Here is a 12,709-nt window from a genome sequence, read left to right as displayed (position 1 = left end):
GTGTGACAGTGCTCCCACCCCCAGCGAGTGTGACAGTGCTCCCACCCCCCAGCGAGTGTGACAGTGCTCCCACCCCCAGCGAGTGTGACAGTGCTCCCACCCCCAGCGAGTGTGACAGTGCTCCCACCCCCCAGCGAGTGTGACAGTGCTCCCACCCCCCAGCGAGTGTGACAGTGCTCCCACCCCCCAGCGAGTGTGACAGTGCTCCCACCCCCCAGCGAGTGTGACAGTGCTCCCACCCCCCAGCGTGTGTGACAGTGCTCCCACCCCCCAGCGAGTGTGACACACTACTCTGCGCGCGCACACTACTCAACACTCACACACTGCTCTGCACACACACTGCTCTGCATACACACACACACACACACACACACACACACACACACACACACACACATACACATGCAGGCTTGGCACAGCGGGGCAGAGAGTGGAGCATGTAGGAGGACTCTGGCTGTGAAGGGGTTATTCTGTCCGCAGTGCTGCGTTTAACGCGTCTGTGTGAATTACTCACGGCCATATTAAACTCCCCCCTCTATTTTGGGCACAATAAATACAGTGATTTGCAGCACTCTCCTTCATTCATCTGCATTACTCCCATCATCCTCCCTGCACAGAACACAAGGGGAAGAGAGGAAGTTATGGGTGGCGAGACAGGGGGTGTGGGGGTGAGAGAGGGGGGAGTGGGAGGCTGGTGGGGAGAGACTGGGGGGGGGGGAGAGGGAGACGGGAAGGGAGATTGACGTAGGAGGGGGGAGAGAGGGAGATGGGGGAAGAGAGGGAGATAAGGAGATGGGGGGGGGGGGAGAGAGATTGACGTGAGGGGGGAGGGGGAGAGAGGGAGAGATGGGGGAAGAGAGGGAATAATGGGGTGGGGGACTCATGGGGGGAGGTGCCGGGGGGGGGGAGCAATGCTGAGGGGAGAGACAGGAGGGAGGAGAGGTTAGAACGAAGAGACGGAGAGAGACCGGGTAGAGGTCCAAGTAAAAGATACTGTCACCTGTCACAAAGCCTGCAACTTTACTCGGACAGCAAACGTGAGTCTCCGTGCCCCCCCCCCACCTAATGTCCCGCCTGAGGTTTCTCTGAGCCTCCTGTCTCCCGTGTCCCATCTGAGGGTCTCCCTGGCACTGAGGTTAGTGAGGCTCCCTTCATACTCCGTGTCTCCTGTCTCGCTCCTTCAAGATGCCGCAGCAGATGGTGTTGACACAGACACACATTCGCTCACCACCGTGCCAGACGGTATTGTGGGTAAACCCTGGGAATAGTGCCCTCCGCCCGTGGCTGGCACACACACCGTCCTGGACTCTCAGACAGATACATTTGGCAAAAACAGCATTTGGAAGCCGGAAGGGAAGTGTTAACAGCTTCAGATAATCCGGCGTTACAGCTAAGACCCACCACACTGCCAAGGCACAGCCAGGACCCACCACACAGCCCCGGCACAGCCAGGACCCACCACACAGCCCCGTCACAGCCAGGACCCACCACACAGCCCCGTCACAGCCAGGACCCACCACACAGCCCCGGCACAGCCAGGACCCACCACACAGCCCCGGCACAGCCGGGACCCACCACACAGCCCCGGCACAGCCGGGACCCACCACACAGCCCCGGCACAGCCAGGACACACCGCACAGCCAGGACACACCGCACAGCCCCAGCACAGCCAGGACCCACCACACAGCCCCGGCACAGCCAGGACCCACCACACAGCCCCTGCACAGCCAGGACCCACCACACAGCCCCGGCACAGCCAGGACCCACCACACAGCCCCGGCACAGCCAGGACCCACCACACAGCCCCAGCACAGCCGGGACCCACCACACAGCCCCGGCACAGCCAGGACCCATCACAAAGCCCCTGCACAGCCAGGACCCACCACACAGCCCCTGCACAGCCAGGACCCACCACACAGCCCCGGCACAGCCAGGACCCACCACACAGCCCCGGCACAGCCAGGATGCACCACACAGCCCCGGCACAGCCAGGACCCACCACACAGCCCCTGCACAGCCAGGACCCACCACACAGCCCCGGCACAGCCAGGACCCACCACACTGCCAAGGCACAGCCAGGACCCACCACACAGCCCCGGCACAGCCAGGACCCACCACACAGCCCCGGCACAGCCAGGACCCACCACACAGCCCCTGCACAGCCAGGACCCACCACACAGCCCCGGCACAGCCAGGACCCACCACACAGCCCCGGCACAGCCAGGACCCACCACACAGCCCCGGCACAGCCAGGACACACCACACAGCCAGGACCCACCACACAGCCCCTGCACAGCCAGGACCCACCACACAGCCCCGGCACAGCCAGGACCCACCACACAGCCCCGGCACAGCCAGGACCCACCACACAGCCCCGGCACAGCCAGGACCCACCACACAGCCCCGGCACAGCCAGGACCCACCACACAGCCCCGGCACAGCCAGGACCCACCACACTGCCAAGGCACAGCCAGGACCCACCACACAGCCCCTGCACAGCCAGGACCCACCACACAGCCCCGGCACAGCCAGGACCCACCACACAGCCCCGGCACAGCCAGGACCCACCACACAGCCCCGGCACAGCCAGGACCCACCACACTGCCAAGGCACAGCCAGGACCCACCACACAGCCCCTGCACAGCCAGGACCCACCACACAGCCCCGGCACAGCCAGGACCCACCACACAGCCCCGGCGCAGCCAGGACCCACCACACAGCCCCGGCACAGCCAGGACCCACCACACAGCCCCGGCACAGCCGGGACCCACCACACAGCCCCGGCACAGCCAGGACGCACCACACAGCCCCGGCACAGCCAGGACGCACCACTCAGCCCCGGCACAGCCAGGACCCACCACACAGCCCCGGCACAGCCAGGACCCACCACACAGCCCCGGCACAGCCAGGACCCACCACACAGCCCCGGCACAGCCAGGACCCACCACACAGCCCCTGAACAGCCAGGACCCACCACACAGCCCCGGCACAGCCAGGACCCACCACACAGCCCCGGCACAGCCAGGACCCACCACACAGCCCCGGCACAGCCGGGACCCACCACACAGCCAAGGCACAGCCAGGACCCACCAAACAGCCCCGTCACAGCCAGGACCCACCACACAGCCCCGGCACAGCCAGGACCCACCACACAGCCCCGTCACAGCCAGGACCCACCACACAGCCCCGGCACAGCCAGGACCCACCACACAGCCCCGGCACAGCCAGGACCCACCACACAGCCCCGTCACAGCCGGGACCCACCACACAGCCAGGACCCAACACACAGCCCCGTCACAGCCAGGACCCACCACACAGCCCCGGCACAGCCAGGACCCACCACACAGCCCCGGCACAGCCAGGACCCACCACACAGCCCCAGCACAGCCGGGACCCACCACACAGCCCCGTCACAGCCGGGACCCACCACACAGCCCCGTCACAGCCGGGACCCACCACACAGCCAGAACCCACCACACAGCCCCGTCACAGCCGGGACCCACCACACAGCCAGGACCCAACACACAGCCCCGTCACAGCCAGGACGCACCACACAGCCCCGTCACAGCCAGGACGCACCACACAGCCCCGTCACAGCCAGGACCCACCACACAGCCCCGTCACAGCCGGGACCCACCACACAGCCCCGTCACAGCCAGGACACACCACACAGCCCCAGCACAGCCGGGACCCACCACACAGCCCCGGCACAGCCAGGACACACCGCACAGCCAGGACACACCGCACAGCCCCGGCACAGCCAGGACGCACCACACAGCCCCGGCACAGCCAGGACGCACCACACAGCCCCGGCACAGCCAGGACCCACCACACAGCCCCGGCACAGCCAGGACCCACCACACAGCCCCGGCACAGCCGGGACCCACCACACAGCCCCGTCACAGCCGGGACCCACCACACAGCCAGAACCCACCACACAGCCCCGTCACAGCCGGGACCCACCACACAGCCAGGACCCAACACACAGCCCCGTCACAGCCAGGACGCACCACACAGCCCCGTCACAGCCAGGACGCACCACACAGCCCGTCACAGCCAGGACCCACCACACAGCCCCGTCACAGCCGGGACCCACCACACAGCCCCGTCACAGCCAGGACACACCACACAGCCCCAGCACAGCCGGGACCCACCACACAGCCCCGGCACAGCCAGGACACACCGCACAGCCAGGACACACCGCACAGCCCCGGCACAGCCAGGACGCACCACACAGCCCCGGCACAGCCAGGACGCACCACACAGCCCCGGCACAGCCAGGACCCACCACACAGCCCCGGCACAGCCAGGACCCACCACACAGCCCCGGCACAGCCAGGACCCACCACACAGCCCCGTCACAGCCAAGACCCAACACACAGCCCCGTCACAGCCGGGACCCACCACACAGCCCCGTCACAGCCGGGACCCACCACACAGCCCCGTCACAGCCGGTACCCACCACACAGCCCCGTCACAGCCGGGACCCACCACACAGCCCCGGCACAGCCAAGACCCAACACACATCCCCTGCACAGCCAGGACCCACCACACAGCCCCGGCACAGCCAAGACCCACCACACAGCCCCGGCACAGCCAAGACCCAACACACAGCCCCTGCACAGCCAGGACCCACCACACAGCCCCGGCACAGCCAGGACCCACCACACAGCCCCGGCACAGCCAGGACGCACCACACAGCCCCGGCACAGCCGGGACCGACCACACAGCCCCAGCACAGCCGGGACCCACCACACAGCCCCTGTACAGCCAGGACACACCGCACAGCCAGGACACACCGCACAGCCAGGACACACCGCACAGCCCCAGCACAGCCAGGACCCACCACACAGCCCCAGCACAGCCAGGACCCACCACACAGCCCCGGCACAGCCAGGACGCACCACTCAGCCCCGGCACAGCCAGGACCCAGCACACAGCCCCAGCACAGCCAGGACCCACCACACAGCCCCTGTACAGCCAGGACACACCGCACAGCCAGGACACACCGCACAGCCAGGACACACCGCACAGCCCCAGCACAGCCAGGACCCACCACACAGCCCCAGCACAGCCAGGACCCACCACACAGCCCCGGCACAGCCAGGACGCACCACACAGCCCCGGCACAGCCAGGACCCAGCACACAGCCCCAGCACAGCCAGGACCCACCACACAGCCCCAGCACAGCCAGGACCCACCATACAGCCCCGGCACAGCCAGGACCCACCACACAGCCCCAGCACAGCCAGGACCCACCACACAGACCCGGCACAGCCAGGACCCACCACACAGCCCCGGCACAGCCAGGACCCACCACACAGCCCCAGCACAGCCAGGACCCACCACACAGCCCCAGCACAGCCAGGACACACCGCACAGCCAGGACCCACCACACAGCCCCGGCACAGCCAGGACACACCACACAGCCCCGGCACAGCCAGGACCCACCACACAGCCAAGACCCAACACACAGCCCCAGCACAGCCGGGACCCACCACACAGCCCCTGCACAGCCGGGACCCACCACACAGCCCCTGCACAGCCAGGACGCACCACATAGCCGCTGAACCCCGCTACAGCCAGGACCCAGCATACAGCCCTAGCACCCCGGGAGGTATATGAGGTGACAAGGCACAGGCAGGGGAGGTGTACGGGTGACAGGGGATGGGCCCTGTAACATGGCGGCACTGGCAGGGGAGGTGTACGGGTGACAGGGGATGGGCCCTGTAACATGGCGGCACAGGCAAGGGAAATGTACGGGGTGACAGGGGAAGGGCCCTGTAACATGGCGGCACAGGCAGGGGAGGTGTACAGGGTGACAGGGGAAGGGCCCTGTAACATGGCGGCACAGGCAGGGGAGGTGTACGGGGTGACAGGGGAAGAGCCCTGTAACATGGCGGCACAGGCAGGGGAGGTGTACGGGGTGACAGGGGAAGGGCCCTGTAACATGGTGGCACAGGCAGGGGAGGTGTACGGGGTGACAGGGGAAGGGCCCTGTAACATGGCGGCACAGGCAGGCGAGGTGTACGGGGTGACAGGGGAAGGGCCCTGTAACATGGCGGCACAGGCAGGGGAGGTGTACAGGGTGACAGGGGAAGGGCCCTGTAACATGGCGGCACAGGCAGGGGAGGTGTACAGGGTGACAGGGGAAGGGCCCTGTAACATGGCGGCACAGGCAGGGGAGGTGTACGGGGTGACAGGGGAAGGGCCCTGTAACATGGCGGGCACAGGCAGGGGAGGTGTACAGGGTGACAGGGGAAGGGCCCTGTAACATGGCGGCACAGGCAGGGGAGGTGTACGGGGTGACAGGGGAAGGGCCCTGTAACATGGCGGCACAGGCAGGGGAGGTGTACGGGGTGACAGGGGAAGGGCCCTGTAACATGGCGGCACAGGCAGGGGAGGTGTATGGGGTGACAGGGGAAGGGCCCTGTAACATGGCGGCACAGGCAGGTGTGGTGTACGGGGTGACAGGGGAAGGGCCCTGTAACATGGCGGGCACAGGCAGGGGAGGTGTACGGGGTGACAGGGGAAGGGCCCTGTAACATGGCGGCACAGGCACGGGAGGTGTACGGGTGACAGGGGAAGGGCCTGTAACATGGCGGGCACAGGCAGGGGAGGTGTACAGGGTGACAGGGGAAGGGCCCTGTAACATGGCGGCACTGGCAGGGGAGGTGTACGGGGTGACAGGGGAAGGGCCTGTAACATGGTGGGCACAGGCAGGGGAGGTGTATGGGTGACAGGGGAAGGGCCCTGTAACATGGCGGCACTGGCAGGGGAGGTGTACGGGGTGACAGGGGAAGGGCCTGTAACATGGCGGCACTGGCAGGGGAGGTGTATGGGTGACAGGGGAAGGGCCCTGTAACATGGCGGCACTGGCAGGGGAGGTGTACGGGGTGACAGGGGAAGGGCCCTGTAACATGGTGGGCACAGGCAGGGGAGGTGTACGGGGTGACAGGGGATGGGCCCTGTAACATGGCGGCACAGGCAGGGGAGGTGTACGGGTGACAGGGGATGGGCCCTGTAACATGGCGGGCACAGGCAGGGGAGGTGTACGGGGTGACAGGGGAAGGGCCCTGTAACATGGTGGGCACAGGCAGGGGAGGTGTACGGGGTGACAGGGGATGGGCCCTGTAACATGGCGGCACAGGCAGGGGAGGTGTACGGGGTGACAGGGGAAGGGCCCTGTAACATGGCGGCACAGGCAGGGGAGGTGTACGGGGTGACAGGGGAAGGGCCCTGTAACATGGCGGCACTGGCAGGGGAGGTGTACGGGGTGACAGGGGAAGGGCCCTGTAACATGGCGGCACCGGCAGGGGAGGTGTACGGGGTGACAGGGGAAGGGCCCTGTAACATGGCGGTACAGGCAGGGGAGGTGTACGGGGTGACAGGGGAAGGGCCCTGTAACATGGCGGCACAGGCAGGGGAGGTGTACGGGGTGACAGGGGAAGGGCCCTGTAACATGGCGGCACAGGCAGGGGAGGTGTACGGGGTGACAGGGGAAGGGCCCTGTAACATGGCGGCACAGGCAGGGGAGGTGTACGGGGTGACAGGGGAAGGGCCCTGTAACATGGCGGCACAGGCAGGGGAGGTGTACGGGTGACAGGGGATGGGCCCTGTAACATGGCGGCACTGGCAGGGGAGGTGTACGGGGTGACAGGGGAAGGGCCCTGTAACATGGCGGCACTGGCAGGGGAGGTGTACGGGGTGACAGGGGAATGGCCTGTAACATGGCAGGCACAGGCAGGGGAGGTGTATGGGGTGACAGGGGAAGGGCCCTGTAACATGGCGGCACTGGCAGGGGAGGTGTACGGGGTGACAGGGGAAGGGCCTGTAACATGGTGGGCACTGGCAGGGGAGGTGTACGGGGTGACAGGGGAATGGCCTGTAACATGGCAGGCACAGGCAGGGGAGGTGTATGGGTGACAGGGGAAGGGCCCTGTAACATGGCGGCACTGGCAGGGGAGGTGTACGGGGTGACAGGGGAAGGGCCTGTAACATGGCGGCACTGGCAGGGGAGGTATACGGGGTGACAGGGGAAGGGCCTGTAACATGGTGGGCACAGGCAGGGGAGGTGTATGGGTGACAGGGGAAGGGCCCTGTAACATGGCGGCACTGGCAGGGGAGGTGTACGGGGTGACAGGGGAAGGGCCCTGTAACATGGCGGCACTGGCAGGGGAGGTATACGGGGTGACAGGGGAAGGGCCTGTAACATGGTGGGCACAAGCAGGGGAGGTGTATGGGTGACAGGGGAAGGGCCCTGTAACATGGCGGCACTGGCAGGGGAGGTGTACGGGGTGACAGGGGAAGGGCCCTGTAACATGGCGGGCACAGGCAGGGGAGGTGTACGGGGTGACAGGGGAAGGGCCCTGTAATATGGCGGCACAGGCAGGGGAGGTGTACGGGGTGACAGGGGAAGGGCCTGTAACATGGCGGCACTGGCAGGGGAGGTGTACGGGGTGACAGGGGAAGGGCCCTGTAACATGGCGGCACAGGCAGGGGAGGTGTACGGGGTGACAGGGGAATGGCCTGTAACATGGCGGGCACAGGCAGGGGAGGTGTACGGGGTGACAGGGGAAGGGCCCTGGTAACATGGCCGCACAGGCAGGGGAGGTGTACGGGGTGACAGGGGAAGGGCCTGTAACATGGCGGCACAGGCAGGGGAGGTGTACGGGGTGACAGGGGAAGGGCCTGTAAAATGGCGGCACTGGCAGGGGAGGTGTACGGGGTGACAGGGGAAGGGCCCTGTAACATGGCGGCACTGGCAGGGGAGGTGTACGGGGTGACAGGGGAAGGGCCCTGTAACATGGCGGCACTGGCAGGGGAGGTATACGGGGTGACAGGGGAAGGGCCCTGTAACAAGGCGGCACTGGCAGGGGAGGTATACCGGGTGACAGGGGAAGGGCCCTGTAACATGGCGGCACTGGCAGGAGGTGTACGGGGTGACAGGGGAAGGGCCCTGTAACATGGCGGCACAGGCAGGGGAGGTGTACGGGGTGACAGGGGAAGGGCCTGTAAAATGGCGGCACTGGCAGGGGAGGTGTACGGGGTGACAGGGGAAGGGCCCTGTAACATGGCGGCACTGGCAGGGGAGGTGTACGGGGTGACAGGGGAAGGGCCCTGTAACATGGCGGCACAGGCAGGGGAGGTGTACGGGGTGACAGGGGAAGGGCCCTGTAACATGGCGGCACAGGCAGGGGAGGTGGACGGGGTGACAGGGGAAGGGCCCTGTAACATGGCGGGCACAGGCAGGGGAGGTGTACAGGGTGACGGGGGACGGGTCTTGGTAACATATAAATTTATAAAGCGCCCAGAGTGTAAACAGCGCTTTACAAAAGGTGTGTGGATACTCTGGCCATAAGATGAACAATCTGAAGGTGGCCATACTCCAAGGCAATCTTAGAACACCGGAAAAGAGACGGTTGCATGAATACAAACGTATGCAACTGTTCGGGACACTTAGCGGTGGCCTAAACCGAGACCACAGTTTCATGAGTCACTACTGACACAAGAAAACTCTCTTCCCATGAGTGCTAAAAGGCATGTCTATGCATACTGCACTATATGAATGCACACTCTTACACATACAAATACACCATGTAATGCCATCCCTATATACCAATAGGGACCACATAGTATCTACACACACTAATAGTAATGCAACACCCTCTTACATTTCTACACCTACCATTGGTATACACTCCCACACACCTTGTGCGCTGTATAAATTTATATTTACATTCATACATACACTCGGAAGCTAGCACATCATACTATGGATAAGGCCTAAAGGAATGACTCTGTGTCGTTTGTACTGGCCTTGGAATGAATAGGTCATTTGAAAGCTCCTTGTATTGTCCCCGAATATATATGTGTGTATATAGTCATCATATCCCCTCTTAGACGCCTCTTTTCTAAAGTAAACAAATCTAACTGAGCCAGTCTCTCCTCATACACACACACACACACCATACAAATAAAACACATGGATTTGATTATACAAGAATTCAAATGATAATTAAAACAAAGCTAGTACCCAGTAATTAGCGAGGCAGCGGGAGAAGGGCCTGTATTGTCATTATTAATTAACATGCGCAGAGATTAGACCTGTGTGGGATTTACTGAACTTCTCCCACTAGAGTTTCTCCGGTGGGATGTCTGCCCCTCGCCCGGCACGCGGGGACCTTCACCCGGCACGTGGGGACACTCACATATACACACTGACCTCTGTCACACTCACATATATACACTGACCACTGTTACACTCACATATATACACTGACCGCTGTCACATTCACATATACACTGACCGCTGTCACACTCACATATATACACTGACCGCTGTCACACTCACATATATACACTGACCGCTGTCACACTCACATATACACTGACCTCTGTCACACTCACATATATACACTGACCTCTGTCACACTCACACATATACACTGACCGCTGTTACACTCACATATATACACTGACCGCTGTTACACTCACATATATACACTGACCACTGTCACACACATATATACACTGACCACTGTCACACTCACATATACACTGACCACTGTCACACTCACATATACACACTGACCTCTGTCACACTCACATATACACACTGACCTCTGTCACACTCAAATATACACACTGACCTCTGTCACACTCACATATATACACTGACCTCTGTCACACTCACATATATGCACTGACCTCTGTCACACTCACATATATACACTAACCTCTGTCACATTCACATATATACAACTGACCTCTGTCACACTCACATATATACACTGACCTCTGTCACACTCACATATATACACTGACCGCTGTTACACTCCCATATATACACTGACCACTGTCACACTCACATTATACACTGACCACTGTCACACTCACATTATATACACTGACCACTGTCACACTCACATATATACACTGACCTCTGTCACACTCACATATATACACTGACCACTGTCACACACATATATACACTGACCACTGTCACAACTCACATATATACACTGATAACTGTCACACCACATATATACACTGACCACTGTCACACTCACATATATACACTGACCACTGTCCACACTCACATATATACACTGATAACTGTCACACTCACATATATACACTGACCGCTGTTACACTCCCATATATACACTGATCACTGTACACTCACATATATACACTGACCTCTGTCACACTCACATATACACACTGACCTCTGTCACACTCACATATATACACTGACCTCTGTCACACTCACATATAAACACTGACCTCTGTCACACTCACATATACATATTGACCGCTGTCACACTCACATATATACACTGACCTCTGTCACACTCGCACATATACATATTGACCGCTGTCACACTCACATACAGTATACACTGACCACTGTCACCTGGCCGGCCGCGGTCTCACGGCGCGGTCTCACGGCGCGGTCTCACGGCGCGGTCTTATTCCGCACTCTTACCTTCAGAGCCCGCACTTTCTTGGCCAGGAGGCTCTGGATGTCGCCCGCCACCCTTTTCCACCAGCTTGTGTGGCACGTTCTCCTTCACCTCAAAACAGTTGCTTGTTTTCCTCATAAATCTGCAGGAAATAACGAAAGGGGGGGGGGGTCATTTATGTGGAATATTTGAAGATTTTATATTTCCTTGGTTTAATTATTACATTTCCTAAGGGATTGGGGAGCAGGGGCAGCAGCATGGGAGCAGGAAGGGATTGGGGCCAGCAGCACAGGAGCAGCGACAGGTGCATGACAGGAGCAGGATGGGTGCAGGGGCAGCAGGAAGGGAGCAGGGGCAGCAGCACGGGAGCAGGGGCAGCAGCCGCAGGAGCAGGGTGGGTGCAGAGGCAGCAGCAAAGGAGCAGGGGCAGCAGCATGGGAGCAGGACAAGGTGCAGCAGGACAGGAGCAGGATGGGTGCAGGGCAGCAGGATGGGAGCAGGACAGGAGCAGGATGGGTGCAGGGGCAGCAGCATGGGAGAAGGACAGGAGCAGGTGCAGCGGGACGGGTGCAGGACGAAAGCAGGGCGGGAGCGGGATGCGAGCATGATGGGCTGCAGATGCAGCAATTTGGGTGCAGGGGCCCCCTCTCTCCCTCCCCCCACTCTCCCTCCCTCCTCTCTCCCTCCCCCCTCTCTCTCTCCCTCCCCCTCTCTCTCCCTCCCCCTCTCTCTCTCCTCCACCCTCTCTCTCCCTCACCCTCTCTCTCTCCCTCCCCTCTCTCTCTCCCTCCCCTCTCTCTCTCCCTCCCCTCTCTCTCTCCCCTCCCCTCCCCCCCCCTCTCTCTCTCTCTCCCTCCAACCCTCTCTCTCTCCTTTCTCTCTCACTCCCCTCTCTCTCTCCCCCCTCTCCATCCCCCCTCTCCCTCCCCCTCTCTCTCTCTCCCTCCCCCCCTCTCTCTCTCTCTTTCTCTCTCCCTCCCCCCTCCTCTCTCTCTCTCTCCCTCCCCCCCCCCTCTCTCTCTCTCTCCCTCCTCCCCCCTCTCTCTCTCTCTCCCCCCCTCTCTCTCTCCCTCCCCCCTCTCTCTCTCTCTCCTCCCCCCCCCTCTCTCTCTCTCCCTCCCCCCCTCTCTCTCTCTCCCTCCCCCCCTCTCTCTCTCTCCCCCCCCTCTCTCTCTCTTTCTCTCTCCCTCCCCCCCCCCCCTCTCTCGTTACTTGCCCTCCCTCACACATGACAGGATCAC

General features: G+C 62.1%; 1 protein-coding gene across 1 annotated transcript in view; it reads right to left on the bottom strand.

Annotated features, from left to right (window-relative positions):
- Window positions 1-12,709, bottom strand: part of CACNA2D2 (calcium voltage-gated channel auxiliary subunit alpha2delta 2) — a 211,669-nt gene that overhangs the window by 174,435 nt on the left and 24,525 nt on the right. The window contains exon 4 of the mRNA XM_075573647.1: window positions 11,492-11,573. Within this exon, the coding sequence (XP_075429762.1) occupies window positions 11,492-11,573 (82 nt within the window). The remainder of the gene's footprint in view (window positions 1-11,491; window positions 11,574-12,709) is intronic.

Source organism: Ascaphus truei, chromosome 17 (assembly GCF_040206685.1).
Source record: "Ascaphus truei isolate aAscTru1 chromosome 17, aAscTru1.hap1, whole genome shotgun sequence".
NCBI lineage: Eukaryota > Metazoa > Chordata > Amphibia > Anura > Ascaphidae > Ascaphus > Ascaphus truei.
This window is presented reverse-complemented; position numbering and strand designations above follow the sequence as displayed.